The sequence below is a fragment of the Dendrobates tinctorius genome, unplaced genomic scaffold (assembly GCF_039654945.1).
Source record: "Dendrobates tinctorius isolate UK_male_01 unplaced genomic scaffold, ASM3965494v1 ptg000089l, whole genome shotgun sequence".
In the NCBI taxonomy this organism is placed as follows: Eukaryota; Metazoa; Chordata; class Amphibia; order Anura; family Dendrobatidae; genus Dendrobates; species Dendrobates tinctorius.
The window spans coordinates 15,938,842-15,958,250 of record NW_027361757.1 but is presented as its reverse complement, the minus strand read 5'-3'; the positions used below and the strand labels follow the sequence as shown (position 1 = coordinate 15,958,250).

Genomic DNA, 19,409 nt, shown 5'->3' with positions numbered 1-19,409 from the left:
CAAGAAAGCCTCTCCTAAAGCCCATGCACAAAAAAATGCCCACCTACAATTTTTCTGTTCCCAGGCTGAATGTACTGCTACACTCTACTCTGAAGTGATGAGATCAAAATAAATGTTTTTAGAACTGATGGCTTCAAAACTATATAGCGTCACAAAGGTCAGGATGACAAAGAGAAATTCATGGTCTCTACAGTGAAACATGATGGTGGCCATCTGGGGCTGCATCAGTGCTGCTGGTGTCTGGGATCGATATTTCATTGAGGGTATCATGAATTTGCAGATGTAATGCTTTATATTGAGAAGATGGTACCATCACTTCATGCCCTTGGTAGATGTGCAGTTTTCCAACATGAAAAAAATCCAAAACACACATGGCCACTGTTGCATTTCTGAAGGTTTCTGCTGATCTGAACTCAACCAAAGACCTATGGGCAATTCTGAAGAGACAAATGGATCATCACTCTCCATCCAGCATCCAGGCTGTAAAAGAGGTCGTTCTTGAAGAATAAGAAAAGCTAGATGTTGGAATATGTCACCAACTTGTTCATTTCATACCTAGGAGACTTGATGCTGTCTTTAAAAATCATGGAGGTCTTACAAAATACTAGATGTAGTAGTTTTTGATCTGAGGTGTATTCATTTTTGCATCAACTAATTTGAGTAAAACCGAAGATGTTGTAATAAAACATATATTATTAACCTTACTTTCATGTTATGAGATAAAAATGTTCTATGAAACTCAGTCTTGTCAAAATTTCATGTTCAGTGAGCTATTGATTAAAATCTTACTTTTCAAAAGGGGTGTTCTCATTTATGCTGAGCACTGTATATGCATTTGTTTCCAGAATAACAAATCCCCAGCACTGCGCCACTCATTAAAAATGTGAACCACACCATTAATACATAATAAATTGATAAGCCAGCGCTTTGCCCCCCCCTTACATAGAATTAGCCCCTTTTCCACCACCCAATAAAAATATTAATTAGCCATTCTGCTTTTCCCACCATTCATTTATCAGTCGCCCTGCTTTGTCGTCAACCCCCAGCTAAGTCCTTTCCCCCTGTTCATTATACTTTCATATTCTCTCTTGAAGCACATCTGTAAGTACCACCGAGTTGTCAAAGTGCCGGGGGTTCTTACAGTCGCCACTCATAGTATACTGTATTTTCTGGTTAACCAGTGGCACAGATATGACCCTGGTAATGTCATTGCCCTCTGCACTGAGAGCTGATATCAGGTGATCTGACGGTGCCTGTGAAAATTAAGCACTTACAACCCACTGTAAGAACATTACCAGAAACTGTCTCTGACGCTGTACAGTTCAGCACCATGGGCAGCGTCCAACCAAAGCCCCAGGAGGCAAGAATGTGCAGTGAATTGGGAGTCCTGGAGCTTCTAGATACAGGAAGGAAGTAAGGACAATGAGGAGAATTAAAGATCTTCCAGAAATCTACCAGAAGTTGTCAAACACCAGTACACAATTCCATACATCTATATCAGAAGTCACTTATAGAAAATGTTGCCTAATTAGCATTCGTTTTGAAGGCTGTGTTCACATCCGATAGAAGATTAAAAGTGTATTTTCTGCTGCAAAAAAAATGTGAATGTCACGGCGCTGTTGCAGGATATCCCTGGACTATGTGCTCTTTACCTACCGCTATAGCTAGGGGCGCCCTAGCTATCCCTGCTCCCCGGATTACTTCTGATGGTGAAGATTCTGGGGCCACGTGCCTTGCTGAGCTCCCAAATCAGCCCTTATCTGTCCCCTCCCCCACCCAGGAAAATGGGGAGTTGTAGTATAGAAGAATACACAAATCAGACTAACAAAGGAAGACCTACAGGGATAAATGAAAATACAAATCATACAAATATGCACTCACAAACAACAGAGTGGAACACTGAGAAGTAAAGTAAGGAAAAACTAAATAGGAGAGGATGAGGATATGCACACAGACAAATCACCAAGCAACAGTCTTATGAACAACACTCCAAACTCTTTCTCGAACAACCAACACCTCCAACTCCGGAACCAGGCATTATGAAACTAAGAGAAAAAAAAAGGGGCTTACCAGCTCACTTGAAAACAGCCTGTGGTGTGTGGGAGCAAGGAATCACGTCGTCCAGCGTATAGTTACTCCAGAAAAAAAGAAAAAATTCCAGCTACTATAAGATCCATTTATTGAGTGAAAAGTAAGATAGAGTTCACATGATAGTCTCTATTACGCGTTTCGAACACCCACACTGCGTTCTTTATCAAAAAGCTGACGACAATGCTGGCAAATGCCTTTTTGTACACAGCTATAGCCAATAGAAAATGATGATACACATGTGTCACATACAATTAATTAAAATTACCCCATATGGGTAAGAATTACTAAGACATGTAGAAAAGCATGTATCAGTTACCAAAACATGTAAAAAAGCATTAAACAGTTAACCACCAAGAAAAAAAAAAAAAGGCACAAAGAAAAAAACAAAAACAAAAAAACAATGATTTTTTGCATAATTTAGCAATTCAATGTACGCACATTAATAATGATATAAAATCTCCTTTCGTGCATTTAAACCGCTAGGTGTGCATGTTCCCAAACAGAAGATCCAATAAGCTTCTCTTGTCAATAAGCGTTTTCTGACATTTCTTCCTCGCGGTTGCTTCGTGATTCTTTCAATGCCTGTTACTCTGAGAGATGAAATGTTTCTCTGATGGTGAGAAATAAAATGTTTAGAAGCTGAAGAGACATTGCGGTTAAAGCTCCCTACCGAAATGATATCCGTAATATGTTCGGAAATGCGAGTTTTTAAATGTCTGGTAGTACAACCAACATAACTAAGATTACATATCATGCAATTAATCAAATACACAACATTCCTGGAGTTGCAATTAATGTATTGAGAAATCCTGTATTGTTTAGAATTGTCACAGTTGGAAAACTCATGAATCACCACAGAATGAGCGCATGTTCTACAACGTATAGAACCGCACTTGATAAAAACAGAATAATTAAGCCATGTTTTTTGAGTTTTATCTGGAGAAAATAAACTGGGTGAAATGATGTTACCAATGGTAATTGCCTTTTTGGCTACTATATGACAACCTGGTGACAAAATGGATGATAAAATTTCATCTTCGTATAAAATGGGAAGATGCTGTTGTATAATCGATTTAATTGAATTAAATTGAGGACTATATTGTACAGATAACACCATTTTTTTATGTAAATAATCACTTAGTTTATTACACTTGGGAGCAAAAAAGTCGCACCTGTTTTTCTTCCGCACAATATTAGTAGCTCTATTTAAAGACCATTCAGGATATCCTCTCTTTCTTAATTTATTGCAACACAATTCCATCTGTTTCTTAGTTTCTAATGAATTATTGCAATTTCTGGATACTCTAATTAATTCTCCCACAGGGATGGATTTGGTTGTATGATGTGGATGGCTACTGCGGGCATGTAGAATACTATTCCCAGACATAGGTTTGGAGTAGGTAGTAGTAGAAATGCACATACCAACATGACCCCGCAATATAAGATCTAAAAAAGAGATTGAAAAACTATCAGATTCACAGGTAAACCTCAGATTGAATTCATTACTGTTCAGGTAATTGACAAACTCCGGTATGGCAGATACATCACCCCTCCAAATAAGGAGGGTATCATCGATATATCTGCCATACCAGAATATCGAGGACACAAAAGGGTTGTACGAGGAGTAGAGAAAAAGTTCCTCCTAATAGGACATTACCAAATTAGCCACCGAAGGATGGCAAACATTCTCCTTCATGGTGATTCATGAGTTTTCCAACTATGACAATTCTAAACAATACAGGATTTCTCAATACATTAATTGCAACTCCAGGAATGTTGTGCATTTGATTAATTGCATGATATGTAATCTTAGTTATGTTGGTTGTACTACCAGACATTTAAAAACTCGCATTTCCGAACATATTACGGATATCATTTCGGTAGGGAGCTTTAACCGCAATGTCTCTTCAGCTTCTAAACATTTTATTTCTCACTATCAGAGAAACATTTCATCTCTCACAGTAACAGGCATTGAAAGAATCATGAAGCAACCGCGAGGAGGAAATGTCAGAAAACGCTTATTGACAAGAGAAGCTTATTGGATCTTCTGTTTGGGAACATGCACACCGAGCGGTTTAAATGCACGAAAGGAGATTTTATATCATTATTAATGTGTGTACATTGAATTGCTAAATTATGCAAAAAATCATTGTGTTTTTTTGTTTGTTTGTTTGTTTTTTTTCCTTGTGCCTTTTTTTTTTTTTTTTTTTTTTTCTTGGTGGTTAACTGTTTAATGCTTTTTTTACATGTTTTGGTAACTGATACATGCTTTTCTACATGTCTTAGTAATTCTTACCCATATGGGGTAATTTTAATTAATTGTATGTAACACGTGTATCATCATTTTCTATTGGCTATAGCTGTGTACAAAAAGGCATTTGCCAGCATTGTCGTCGGCTTTTTGATAAAGAGCGCAGTGTGGGTGTTCGAAACGCGTAATAGAGACTATCATGTGAACTCTGTCTTACTTTTCACTCAAAAAATGGATCTTATAGTAGTTGAAATTTTTTCTTTTTTTCTATTATGAAACTAACACTGGCAATCTCTGATTGCTAGAGGCGAGTATATATAGAAGAGGGGAGTGGCCAACACTGAACAGCTGAGACCATCAAAGCAAAAAGATCCAGGAGTTCTCAACTCAACAGATTAAGCCTCGCACTGCCAGTAGAAACCTGCACTGTTTAATACAATGGTGAAAGTACTTTTAATCAGTGCAGGCGTACGTGAAATCCAACACCGTAGTCTTCTGGCCCATCTCTATCACGGTAAACCCGTGACATTGAAGCGGTCTCTGATTTCTGCATTGAATGTGCCATCAGTTTGTGATTTGCCCCAATATCGTTCAGTTCATTTTCTGTGGCATATGTACAGGGTTGAGGAAACCTCGTTGACAAACATGAGATGTGGATTGTTGTTGGTTTTGATGTGAAGTTTTTGGTGCAGACATTTCTACAACTATCATATTCATCTGAATAGCAATTGCAGAAATCTGTGTGCCTCCTGCTAAAACTACCCCACCTGGAATGTAACTAATTTTCAGTTGCATTTCTGCAGCTACTTTGCTGTGCATAAATAACCTTAAAGGGGCATTAATTAAAAGCCTGCCTAATTATTTCAGGACCCCAACTGAAATAAAAACAGGGGATACTCTTGACTGGATACTGGATATTTTCACCAATGTCAGGACCGCTATTGCTGGAGCATGATGTGACATTGTTATATCACGAGACATTTACAGCCAATAAAGTAGCTTGCAAAAGTCCCCCCCCATTCCTTCACCATTGGCATTTTTCATGCTTTTGCTATTTTACAGCTTGGAATTTCACTTTTTTTGAGGATTTGAATCCGTTCATGTAAAGAACATGCCTCCAACTGTGAACATTTGGGTTTCTTTTTATTGTGAAGCAAACAACAAAAGGGACAAACTAACTGAAAACTTCACCCCCTAAAGTCAGTACTTTGTAGAGACTCCTTATGTGCCAATTACAGCTGCAAGTCGCTTTGGATAAGTCTCTGTGAGCTTTCCTCATCTTGCCACTGAGATTTTGGCCCATTCCTCAAGGCATAACTGCTCTAGCTCCTTCAAGTTAGATGGTTTTCACTGGTGAACAGCAATCTTTCAGTCTGACCACAAATTCTCAATTGGATTAAGTACTGGGCTTTGACTAGGTTATTCCAAATATTTACACGTTTCCCCTTAAACCACTTGAGTGTTGCTTTAGCAGTATGCTTTGGGTCATCTTGTTGGAAGGTGAACCTCCGTCCCATTCTCAAATCACTGACAGACTGAAACAGGTTTTGCTCAAGAATATCACTGTGTTTGCGCCATCCATCTTCTCCTTGACTCGGACGATTTCCCCTGTCCCTGCTGCCAAAAAAACTTCCCTTCAGCATGATGCTGCCACCACCATGTTTCAATGTTGGGATCGTATTCTTTGGGTGATGAGCTGTGTTGGTTTGGCGCCAGACATAGCGTTTACCTTGGTGACCTAAAACCTCAATTTTGGTCTCATATGATCACACCAGATGGCCTTCTCCATACATTTGGGGAGTTCCACACATGTCTTTTGCAAACTCAAAAAGAGCCTTACAATTTTTGTGTGTAAGTAAATGCTTTTTTCTGCCCAATCTTCCATAAATGCCACCTCTATGGAGTGTGTGACTATTTGTGGTCATATGTAAAGATATTAAAACATCTGCTTGGAAACTCTGCAGCTCCTTCAGTGTTACTTTTGGTCTCTTTGCTACTTCTCTGATTGATGACCTCATTGCGCAGGCTGAGAGTTTTGGTTGGCGGCCCTCTCTTGATAGGTTTGTTGTGGTACCATGCTCTTTCTATTTGAAGATAATGGATTTGATGGTGCACTAGGGGATCATCAGGGTTTGGGATATTTTTTTTATCTATATATAGCACTATGTTGCCGATACAGTAAAAAGGTTAACACAGCATCTTTTGAAACCGCAATACAACCAAATACAATATATATGCAACATTCTATTACATATACTGTTCCTGTTATCTTGCAGTTAAACGTCTGTTAATGTCATTATCTCTCAACTTCTTGGGCGTCGCTCTCACTATCATGGGCGTCACTGTCCCCGTCGTAGTTTCTGTAAACACCTCTGATCGTTACACTGGCCTAGCAGGGTGACCGGTACTTCCCACTAGGCCGCAGGTCCTTGATATGCGAGACACTGGGTATGCAGTGTGCTTGTTGCACTGGCCGTCTCCATTACCTGAAGCACGGCCCCATCCCACTTTCTGTACTTTACGCCTGCACTGGAAGTAACGGCTCTCAGGAACGGTCCTCTGCTACAGCTGGGTTGTCTCTCGAGCCTGATTCATATCTGGAATAGGTTAAAAATCTTCCTCACAGCTCAGATTTTCTCCAACATCTGATTGCTCTTGGACCCTTCTATGGCAGTGGTGGCTGTAAACCCACTCTGCAGTCACATGACCTGCCTTGTCCAGGCTCTGGCATCAACTCCTCCCTTCTTGACCTGTGTAGGCCTTTTTAAAATTAGTAAATGTGACACAGGTGTCACCTGACTTGGTGTCGTATTCAAACTCTTCGTGTTTGAAAATAGGTTAGAAGGTAGGTTCCCACTATTAGGCTCCTACTACTGTATTTCTTCCTTTACATTTGCTGTTTATCAGCAGATGGTGGTATTCGCTTGCAGTTACTCAGCTAAGCATCATCTTTACTTATCTTCACCCTTGTCCACTTTCTTACATATGCACATGCCAATTTTTAGTAATTTGATCTGTGAGGCAGTGACCCCTTTTACAGCTAGGGTGCGCAGTGTGTTCTTCCAAGGATACGCACAGAGGCATATTAAGGCTATGGGAATGCATTGCAGTCACAGGCATAGCTGGGATTGCAATGGGGAAGCAGTGACCGTTGTCACAGGTAGGGGTCGCTGTGTAGTCTCCCCAGGATATGCATGGGGGTGCATGAAGACCATAGGTGTGCATGGCAATCACGGGCATAGCTGTGACTGAAATGCAGATTGATAATAAAAGTGTTAGTCTTGGACATGTTAGTGTCCAAGACAAAGGTAGGGAAAACCTGCTCTGGATGTTGTGTTTGAAACAGATTGCAGTATGATAGTGTTGCAGTCTGTTCCATTCCCGATACAGGTTTTACATGTGGCTGAAAGCCACAGGTTTTTGTGATAAAAGCCATGCATCAAAGGGTTAGAGAGGTATTAGTAAGTGTGAGTGAGGGCTGAGTGAGTCTCAGGTGTGTCTGGGCCAGAGTGAGGCCTGGCAACCCACAGTGTACACAATGATGCAAGTCGTCCACGGTGACTGGTCTTGGATGTGGACAGTCCTGTGCCCGGAGGTGAACCAGAGGTGGATGTCTTGTGCCCGAAAGAGGACTGGCATGCAACTATTGCAAAACAGGTGGATATGGTGCCCATCTGCGATCCAGAGGATATCCTGGACTGTGTATGGCTGAGTGAGTAAAGAGACTGTTATGCAGCGGTGCAAGACACCCACGGGAACTAGTCAGAGGAGGACTAGCATGAGTAGTGACTGCAATCTTAAGGATGCCGGGTACTATTTAGTGCTATCAACTGGTGTGAATTGAACACTGATAATATGCACTGAAGTTATATGCATTTGCGTGGATTGGAACCTTTTCTGTGTGAAGAAAATTGTGTCCAGTTTTGGGCACCACATTTTAAAAAAGACATCAACAAACTGGAGCAAGTTCAGAAAAGAGCGACCAGAATGGTGACCGGTCTGCAAACCCTGTCTTATGAGGAAAGGTTGCAGGATTTGGGAATGTTTAGTTTGCAAAAGAGAAGACTGAGAGGAGACTTAATAGCTGTCTACAAATATCTAAAGGGCTGTCACATTGTAGAAGGATCATCTTTATTCTCATTTGCACAAGGAAAGACTAGAAGCAATGGGATGAAACTGAATGGGAGGAGACACAGATTAGATATTAGAAAAAACTTTTTGACAGTTAGAGTGATCAATGAGTGGAACAGGCTGCCACGAGAAGTGGTGAGTTCTCCTTCAATGGAAGTCTTCAAACAGAGGCTGGACAGACATCTGACTGGGATGATTTAGCGAATCCTGCTTTGAGCAGGGGGTTGGACCAGATGGCCCAGGAGGTCCCTTCCAACTCTACGATTCTATGATTCTATGAAGATAACACATTAAAGAGACTTTTATGTTTGAGCTTTGTGGGTCACTGCCTCATCACTGTGTCACTGTGTACGGAGCTACCGCTGCCTTACAGATCCCATAAATTTAATTTATGTCTATATTTTTCTCACTTCACTTCCCCAACTAAAGGTACTGTCACACTTAGCGATGCACCAGCGATCCAGACCAGCGATATGACGCGGTCAGGATCGCTGGTGCATCGCTAAGTGGTCGCTAGTGAGCTGCCACACAGGCAGATCTCACCAGCAACATCACAGGGGTCGGGGGTCGCTACTTACCTGTTGTCACGCCGTGCTCACCTGGGGGCGGGACCTCGGTCCCGACGTCATCTCTTCCGGAGCTGCGGTCACTCAGGGGGTCCCGTCGTGTGCGCACGCGCAGCTCTCGTCCCCGGGTCTCCTCCTACATGTCACGTTTGCGCTGTAGTGGTCATGTGCTTTCTGGCTAGGTCCTGACCCGGAACCAGTAGTAGTCATGTGCTATATCAGACGACCTCCCCCTAGGGGAGGTGCCTGATTATTGTTGTGCTTCCTGGCTTGGTCTGCCGTGTCCCTGCCTGGCTGTGCGCTGTATTCAGGTCCCCTGCCTTGCACTCTGTTGTGCCTCCTGGCACACGCTCTGACCCTGTGTTCTGTCTCGTACTCGGTTGTGCCTCCTGGCACATGCTCTGACACTGTACTCTGTCTCATCCTCTGTTGTGCCTCCTGGCACACGCTCTGACCCTGTGTTCTGTCTCATACTCGGTTGTGCCTCCTGGCACACGCTCTTACCCTGTACTCTGTCTCATCCTCTGTTGTGCCTCCTGGCACACACTCTGATTCCGTGCTCTGTCTTATACTCAGTTGTGCCTCCTGGCACACACTCTGATTCCGTGCTCTGTCTTATACTCAGTTGTGCCTCCGGGCACACACTCGGACCCTGTGCTTTGTCTCATACTCAGTTGTGCCTCCTGGCACATGCTCTGATCCTGTACTCAGTCTCTTACTTTGTTGTGCCTCCTGGCACACATACCAATCCTGCGCTCTGTCTTATGCTCAGTTGTGCCCTCTGGCACACACCCTGCTCCTGTACTCTGTTACACCTCCTGGCACACCTGCTGCCTGACTCAGTGCTCTGACGTGCTCCTTGCACGCATCCTGCTTCACTCACACCCGGGCGAACGAAGTCTCTGTATACCACGTGTTCCCGTGTCCACACTTTACACGTTCCTGCAGACACACTCACCCACTCGTGTCTCCTGTGAGCCGGCCGCCTGGTGCCAGCAGTCGTGGTGCCTCACCCCCTGGGGCTTGCCCCTGACACTCCCTGTATAGGGGGTGGTCTTCACTAGGTCAGCTCGCCCTGGGAGGGTTGGTGTCACGACCCAGAGTGTCCACTCCAGGAGTCGTCACACCTGTCAGATGAGGCGATCCTGACGTCCTCCCGCCCGCGTCCACGCGACGCTCGTCTCCATAGCAGGAAGCCCCAGCAGGAAGCTGACGACGAGAAACGGTCCAGGACATTCTCGCGCGATCAGCGATAACCAGCGGGGGAGCGGTCGGAGGTAAGTATTAGACATAGCGATATCGCTATAACGTCACAAAAACCAGTGACGTTATAGCGATATTGCTAGCGATATCGCTTAGTGTGACAGGCCCTTTAGACTATGTAATGCTGATGCATCACACACAAATCAGATTACAAAAAATATTTAAACAAAGGTTGTAATGTAAAAAAATGGGTAAAAAGCCAAGGGGGTGAATACTTTCACAAACCACTGTAAAAGATGGAATATTGATGAGCAGCAGCCAAACAGCCATCAGGGTGGACATCTGCTCTAATTAAATAGTAAGGGCTTCACCTAAACAATGGCCGCTAATTGGCTGCAGTTGGCACATGAGATCATTTCTCGTCACTCTCCAGGAACAGAGACACCGACATTGCTGGAACGGCGCCGCAGTGGGAGGTGAGTATCCACTGTTTGTTTTTATTTTAATTGTTTCCTGAAATAATTGAACTGGGATTGTCCTGTTGTTGACGCCCCCTTTAATATGGCTATTTCTTTGTAGTATGGACAAATGTTACTTTCTTTTCATGCTATAAGCCTGTGTTGTGCTTGTGTTTTTGAAGAGATTGATGAGTGTGCCCGACCTGATAATGGAGGATGTGCCCAGCAATGTGTTAATACATTGGGAAGTTACAAATGTGTCTGTGACCCGGGTTATGAACTGACTCCAGATAAGAAAAGCTGTGAAGGTAAGCATATTTCCAAAGGTCTTCAAGAAACTTAAGGAGGACCTATCACTTGCCATAAATATATATATTTTGTACCTGGTGTTAATGCCGCTGTTCTCCTGAATATAGCATTGTTTTGTTCCTGCAGCTCGCCATTCCTGAGATTTAGCCTCCTCTTCACCAGATATAAGGTTGGTCTTTTTAGCCATATGGGTGAAGTCCTCAGTTCTTCTCTATGGCAGCCTTCTTGAGGACCAAGCCCAGTTGGCTTAAAAGGCTAGATATACATACAGGGAAGAGAGGGCTATAACTCCGGAATCAAAAGACAGGAATAGAAGGAACCCAGCATCAGATTCAGGAGAACACTCAGCAAATAAAAGATACATACTTATCGCAGGTCACCATAAAGGGAATCTGTCATCCTTTTGAACGTTTTCAGCTAATATGGCCATACAGGTTGTATACAGGTGAAATTAGTTATACATGTATGCCTCCTGGATGTGGTCTTGTTTAGTAAAAAATCATTTTTTATACCTTCGATCTTCCAGGCTATGGGGCGTAGCCTGCCCGGAAAATAAGACTGCCTCCTGTCTTCATTATACAAATTTTCTCCTCCCCTTTAACATCATGTGCGTGGCTGGAATTCCTGCGCCTGTGCACTCTGCCTGCCATCGCTCTCTGCACTGTGGGGAATTCACATTCACTGTGCACTGGAGATCTCTGGGACTTTAAAATACAGTGACTCTCCAGCACCTGCACACATCCAAATTGAAGACAGTGCCCATAGAAGAGGGGAACAGTGTAGAGGAGCGACGACAGGCTGAATGCACATGCACAGGATTCCTGGTAGCGCACATGATGTCATGGGAACATCTGAAGGGGAGGGCAGGAGATAATTTGTATAATGAAATAGAGTGAGACAGATATATGGCGCGCCAGGCTGACAGGTCTCTAGGCGCTGGTAATAGTAATCCGATGTTGCTCCTGTCGGGTGCCTCTAGAGAGGATATAAACATGGGAAGCAGGGTAATCCGATCGCAGGGGAGCACAAAGGAAAGGGAGAAGCTTGAAAGGTTTTCTTCTTTATTAAGTTCCACTATGCGTTTCAACGGATAACCTCCGTCTTCATCAGGTGGCACCTTACCACCTGATGAAGATGGAGGTTATCCGTTGAAACGCGTAGTGGAACTTAATAAAGAAGAAAACCTTTCAAGATTCTCCCTTTCCTTTACGCTCCCCTGCGATCGGATTACCCTGCTTCCCAAATTTGTATAATGAGGACCGAAGGCAGTCTTATCTTCCGGGCAGCCTACGCCCCATAGCCTGGAAGATTGAAGGTATAAAAGATGATTTTTACTAAACAATGCCACATCCAGGAGGCGTACAGGTATGACTAATCTCACTGGTATACAATCTGTATGTCCATATTCATAACTCAAAAAGCTCAAAAGAGTGACAGGTTCCCTATAAAGAGATTGTTTAGTATTTCTTGAATGCACATAACCAAGAAATGTTGAAATGTACTTTTTACAAATAGCCCATTTCCTATAATTCATCTCATTGTCCAGAGATTTTTCTCTCTTTCTTAGTTGCATGTGGAGGTGTTATCACAAAGCTGGATGGCACGATAACTAGTCCTGGTTGGCCTAATGAATATCCCACTAATAAAAACTGTGTGTGGCAAGTGGTGGCTCCAGCACAGTACAGAATATCTCTACAATTTGAATTTTTTGAACTTGAAGGAAATGATGTAAGTTCAGCCAACAGTGTTCCCTATAAACTGGTGCAAGAAAAAAAAAGTGTTCAGCTTACCCTTTGTACTTCCATGTTGCTTTCAGGCACGGGCCACAGCTCTGTCAGGCAGTAGACAAAATATGGAAAAGACGGGCCACCTCAAAAGGGTAAAATCCAAAATATTTTATTTAGATATCCATAAAATAGGTATACAAAATACAAAAAATGCATATACCAGACCGGAAAATCGGAGGGAAGGTTGAGGAGACACTGTACGCGTTTCGAACGAAAAGTTCTTAAACTCAGTATAGCTCCAAGGGAAGGGGTGTGAGAATATAACTAGTACACACAGGTGGCACTAATTAACATGTGATGCATATTTAAAATCACCAAATAAAATAAACACAATCAATAATGCAACATGAGTTCTTTCCGTAAATTCAATCCAGTGGGAACACATGTATCTAAGAGAAGAATCCATAAGGCTTCTTTATCCCGTAGTTGTTTTTCTCTATTTCCTCCACGAATGTGTCTCTTTACCTGTTCAATAGCAAAAACATTGAAAAACGACAAATCTCTATTGTGTGACATAATAAAGTGTTTGGAAGCATTAGATATGCTGCGCACCGTAGGGTTAATAACATCATAGATGTGTTCTCGGACACATTCCTTTAATTTTCTGATGGTGGAACCTACATATTGTAAATTGCATTGTTTGCATTCTATAATATACACTACATGATCTGTGCTACAATTCAAATAATCATTAATAAAAAAACTTTATTAGTTAAATAGTTAGAAACAGACAGCCTTTTTTTTCGAGTGTGAACAGGTTTTACATGGAAAAAAACCGCATCTGAAAAAACCCTTGGTTGTCAGCCAATATGTTTTAGTGCACTTATTGGATCTGAGGAGACTAGGCGACAGAAAATTACCGAGTGTGGGAGCCCTTCTGGAAACAATTTGAATCCCATTTGCTAAAATTTTGTCCATAGTGTCATCACTTCTGAGTAAATTTAAATTGCGAGATACTATATCTGAAATGGACTTAAAAAAAAGTGCTGTAGGAAAGCACTAGAGTGGGGCTGTTATTCTTAGACCTAGAGTTAGATCCAGAGTCAGATCTGTTTCCTTCATGAGACAAAGATGCATCATGTGAACTTGGTTCAACAATTAAAAGGGAATCACGCGGGTTTTTTTCCACAATTTTATGCGCTCTATGGAGAGACCATTTGGTCTTTATTATGTCGTTTTTCAATGTTTTTGCTATTGAACAGGTGAAGAGACACATTCGTGGAGGAAATAGAGAAAAACAACTACGGGATAAAGAAGCCTTATGGATTCTTCTCCTAGATGCATGTGTTCCCACTGGATTGAATTTACGGAAAGAACTCATGTTGCCTTATTGATTGTGTTCGTTTTATTTGGTGGTTTTAACTCCTTAGTGACTAAGCCAATTTTTAAAATTCTGACCAATATCACTTAATGCGGTGATAACGCTGGAACGCTTCAACAAATCCCACTGATTTTTTTTCGTGGCACATTATAACTTATGATAATGGTAAATTTAGGTTGATATGTTTTGTGTTTATTTATAAAAAAATATCAGAAACTTGACAAAAATGTAAAAAAATTTGCAATTTTCAAACTTTGAATGATTATCCGTTTAATCCAGATAGTCATACCACAGCAAAACATTAATAAATAACAATTACCACATGTCAGCTTTACATCAGCACCATTTTTAAAATGCTAATTTATTTTGTTAGGCTTTTAGGAGGTTTGAAAATGTAGCAGTAATTTTTCATTTTTATAAGGAAAGTTACAAAATTTATTTTTTGAGGGACCTATCCAGGTTTGAAGTGACTTTGGGGGTGCTATATATTGGAAAACACCAAAAAAGTGATACCATTTTTAAAACAGCACCCCCCAACATATTGAAAACTTCTGTCAAATAGTTTATTAACCCTTCAGGTGATCTTCAGGAATTAATGCAAAGTGGTATAGCAGGAATGAAAAAATGTTTGTTTACCACCTAAATGTCGCTAACTTCTGAACTGACCACTATAGCCGGGAGACTCTAAGGCCGCTATTTGGCCATGAACTGCTATGGCAAACATCAGGACAACACAATCATGATCTCGGTGTGTCAATTAGATTAAAACGGAAGCCCCCACAATCTTTTAACCATTATTCCGATGTAGTTACTTTTGACAGCAGCAACTAAGGGGTTAAACAGATATGGACGGTGCCATCACTGATCGTTTACAGCAAGTTGTCAGCTATAGTGGACCGCCAACAGCTGCTGGATTGTCACCTGTGTGGGGATGATATTCTCTTATATCTCAGGTCAGTAAAAAGACATATTGGCTGTCATTAAGGGGTTAAATATGCATCACATGTTAATTAGTGCCACCTGTGTGTACTGGTTATATTCTCACACCCCTTCCCTTGGAACTATACTGAGTTTAAGAACTTTTCGTTCGAAACGCGTACAGTGTCTCCTCAACCTTCCCTCCGGTTTCCGGTCGGGTATATGCATTTTTTGTATTTTGTATACCTATTTTATGGATATCTAAATAAAATATTTTGGGTTTTACCCTTTTGAGCTGGCCCGTCTTTTCCATATTTTCCCTATAAACTGCATGGCCGCTTGGTCACACAGCTTCCGAAATGCCTTCTGCTCAGCAGGGATGGCAGTGCAGTGAAGAAAGTACGTCTTTTTGTAAGTGCGTCAGTATGTAAAGGTGCTACTGCAGCAGATGAGAGATGTTTTCCCTACTCTTTGTCTTTCTATAATTCCATTGCATGCTCGGGAGCAAAGTTAAAGGAGTTAGCATACAAGTTTATTTTACTCACTAGATTGCAGGCAGAGCAGCAGTTTTTAAGTTTTAATATTTGTTTGTCTTTGCATGTACAGTTGCTTCTCGTAAAATTAGAATATCATCAAAAAGTTCAATACAAACGGTGAAACTCCTATTATATAGTCATTACTGAGTGATCTATTTCAGGTGTTTATTTCTGTTAATGTTAATGATTATGGCTCACAGCCAATGAAAACCCAAAAGTAATTATCTCAGGAAATTAGAATACTTTATAACACCAGATTGAAAAACTGATTTTAAAATCCACAATGTTGGCCTACTGAAATGTATGTTTAGTAAATGCACTCAATACTTGGTCGGGGCTCCTTTTGCATCAATTACTGCATCAATGTGGGGTGGCATGGAGGCGATCAGCCTGTGGCACTGCTGAGGTGTTATGGAAGCCCAGATTGCTTTGATAGCAGCCTTCAGCTCTTTTGCATTGTTGGGTCTGGCGTCTCTCATCTTCCTCTTGACAATGCACCATAGATTCTCTATGGCAGTGTTCCCCTACTCCCGTCCTCAAGAGCCACCAACAGGTCAGGTTTTCAGGATTTCCTTAGTATTGCTCAGGTGATAATTGCAGAACCTACACAGGCAACAAGTTCATCACCTGGGCAATACTAAGGAAATCCTGAAAACATGACCTGTTGGTGGCTCTTGAGGACTGGAGTTGGAGAACACTGCTCTATGGGGACAAGGTCAGGCAAGTTTGCTGGCCAATCAAGCACAGTGATACTGTTGTTTTTAAACCAGGTATTGGTACTTTTGGCAGTGTAGACAGGTGCCAAGTCCTGCTGGAGAATGAAATTTCCATCTCCAATAAGCTTGTCGGCAGAGGGAAGCATGAAGTGCTCTAAAATTTCCTGGTAGATGGCTGCGCTGACTTTAGTCTTGATAAAACACAGTGAACTTACAACAGCAAATGACATGGCTCCCCAAACCATCACTGATTGTGGAAACTTCACACTAGACCTCAAGCAGCTTGGATTGTGGCCTCTCCACTCTTCCTCTAGACTATGGGACCTTGAATTGCAAAAGAAATGAAAAATTTACATTCATCTGAAAACAACACCTTGGACCACTAAGGCCTCTTTCACACTTCCGTTTTTGACAATCAGTCAAGATCCGCCAATTCTGAAAAAAAACGGATCCGCCATTTTTCTTTGCGGATACGTTTTTTTCCCCATTGACTTTCATTATTGGCGGATCCTGACTGATTGCCGTCCGTTGCATCCGTTTTTGTGAGGATCCACCACAATGTTAGTGTCCGTCAACATCCTCAAAGATTTCCAAACGGAGCTTGCAACGTTTTTTTGGCCGGCGGATCCTCCAGACACTGAATTAACCCCAAATTCTGTCTGGGTGCCGGACAAAAAAAATTCTCTCTCTCTCTCTCTCTCTCCTCTTCCCGGCCAGCGGTTCCTTTAAATTTCCTCATTTTCAGGATCCATCTAAAAACGGATCCTGTGCCATCCGTTCACATCAGTTGAGAACGGATCCGCTTGTCTGCCTTTTTGGCGGATTTTAACTGATGCAAATAACTGAAGTGTGAAAGAGGCCTAAGCAACAGTCCAGTTCTTTCTCTCCTTGGCCCAGGTAAGACGCTTCTAGCGTTGTCTATTGGTCATGAGTGGCTTGACACAAGGAATGCGACACTTGTAGCCCATGTCCTGGATACGTCTGTGTGTGGTGGTACTTGAAGCAATGACTCCAGCCGCAGTCCACTCCTTGTGAATCTCTCCCAAATTTTTGAATGGCCTTTTCTTAACAATCCTTTCAAGGTTGCGGTTATCCCGGTGGCTTGTGCACCTTTTTCTACCACACTTTTTCCTTCCACTCAACTTTCCATTAGTATGCTTGGATACAGCACTCTGTGAACATCCGGCTTCTTTAGGAATGACCTTTTGTGGCTTACCCTCCTTGTGGAGTGTGTCAATGACTGCTTTTTGGACATCTATCAAGTCCACAGTCTTCCCCATGATTGTGGAGCCTACTGAAACAGACTAAAGGACCTTTATAACTGCTTAGGAAGCCTTTGCAGGTGTTTTTTGTTGATTATTCTAATGTACTGAGATAATGACTTTTGGGTATTCATTAGCTGTAAGCCATAATGATCAACATTAACAGAAATAAACACTTGAAATAGATCACTCTGTTTGTCATGACTCTATATAATATATGAGTTTCACTTTTTGTATTAAGAACAGAAATAAATTAACTTTTTATGACATTCTAATTTTGTGATAAGCACCTGTACTAATAAAGATTGTTCATAGTTCAGTTTATGTTGTGTGTGTGCAAAGTCTTTCATCATGTGTTTCTTTAGCTTTGGGTCATATAGTATGTGAGTGCCGTCCATGCAGCTGTTGTATGTGTCTAATATGTGAGTGACGTCCATGCTGCTATATACAGAAATGTGCTTCATTTGTCTAGCTTGTGAGTGAAAATGAAAATATAAGAAAAACGTTGGAATGACACATTGACCCAATGTAATCATGATGTTTTTTATAGTGTACAGCGGACACTCTAAAAAAACAAAACACTGGCATAGTGTTATGGCACTTGGAATGCAGCAGTTAGCTCTGTTGCCTTGCAGCGCTAGGGACCTGTGTTCATTTCCCACCAAGGACAACATTTGCAAGGAGTTTATATGTTCTCCCCGTGTTGGCGTGGGTTTCCTCCGGGTTCTCCGGTTTCCTCCCACACTTCAAAGACATACAGATAGGGAATATAGATTGTGAGCCCAATGGGGCCAGTGATAATATGTGTAAAGTGCTTTGGAAGAAATGAAGCTATATACACTCACTGGCCACTTTATTAGGTACACCTGTCCAACTGTGTGTTAAGACTTAATTTCTAATCAGCCAATCACATGGCGGCAACTCAGTGCATTTAGGCATGTAGACATGGTCAAGACAATCTCCTGCAGTTCAAACCGAGCATCAGTATGGGGAAGAAAGGTGATTTGAGTGCCTTTGAACGTGGCATGATTGTTGGTGCCAGAAGGGCTGGTCTGAGAATTTCAGAAACTGCTGATCTACTGGGATTTTCACGCACAACCATCTCTAGGGTTTACAGAGAATGGTCCGAAAAAGAAAAAAAATCCAGTGAGTGGCAGTTCTGTGGCCGGAAATGCCATGTTGATGCCAGAGGTCAGAGGAGAATGGGCAGACTGGTTCGAGCTGATAGAAAGGCAACAGTGACTCAAATTGCCACCCGTTACAACCAAGGTAGGCAGAAGAGCATCTCTGAACGCACAGTGCGTCGAACTTTGAGGCAGATGGGCTACAGCAGCAGAAGACCACACTGGGTACCACTCCTCTCAGCTAAGAACAGGAAACTGAGGCTACAATTTGCACAAGCTCATCGAAATTGGACAGTAGAAGATTGGAAAAACGTTGCCTGGTCTGATGAGTCTCGATTTCTGCTGCGACATTCGGATGGTAGGGTCAGAATTTGGCGTAAACAACATGAAAGCATGGATCCATCCTGCCTTGTATCAACGGTTCAGGCTGGTGGTGGTGGTGTCATGGTGTGGGGAATTTTTTCTGGGCACTCTTTGGGCCCCTTGGTACCAATTGAGCATCGTTGCAACGCCACAGCCTACCTGAGTATTGTTGCTGACCATGTCCATCCCTTTATGACCACAATGTACCCAACATCTGATGGCTACTTTCAGCAGGATAATGCGCCATGTCATAAAGCTCGAATCATCTCAGATTGGTTTCTTGAACATGACAATGAGTTTACTGTACTCAAATGGCCTCCTCAGTCACCAGATCTCAATCCAATAGAGCACCTTTGGGATGTGGTGGAACGGG

General features: G+C 42.1%; 1 protein-coding gene across 1 annotated transcript in view; it reads left to right on the top strand.

The window, feature by feature from the left end:
• TLL2 (tolloid like 2) overlaps positions 1–19,409 on the top strand; it is a 337,545-nt gene that overhangs the window by 293,351 nt on the left and 24,785 nt on the right. Inside the window, exons 14-15 of the mRNA XM_073585855.1 lie at positions 10,883–11,008; positions 12,577–12,737. Coding sequence (XP_073441956.1) covers positions 10,883–11,008; positions 12,577–12,737 — 287 coding nt within the window. The remainder of the gene's footprint in view (positions 1–10,882; positions 11,009–12,576; positions 12,738–19,409) is intronic.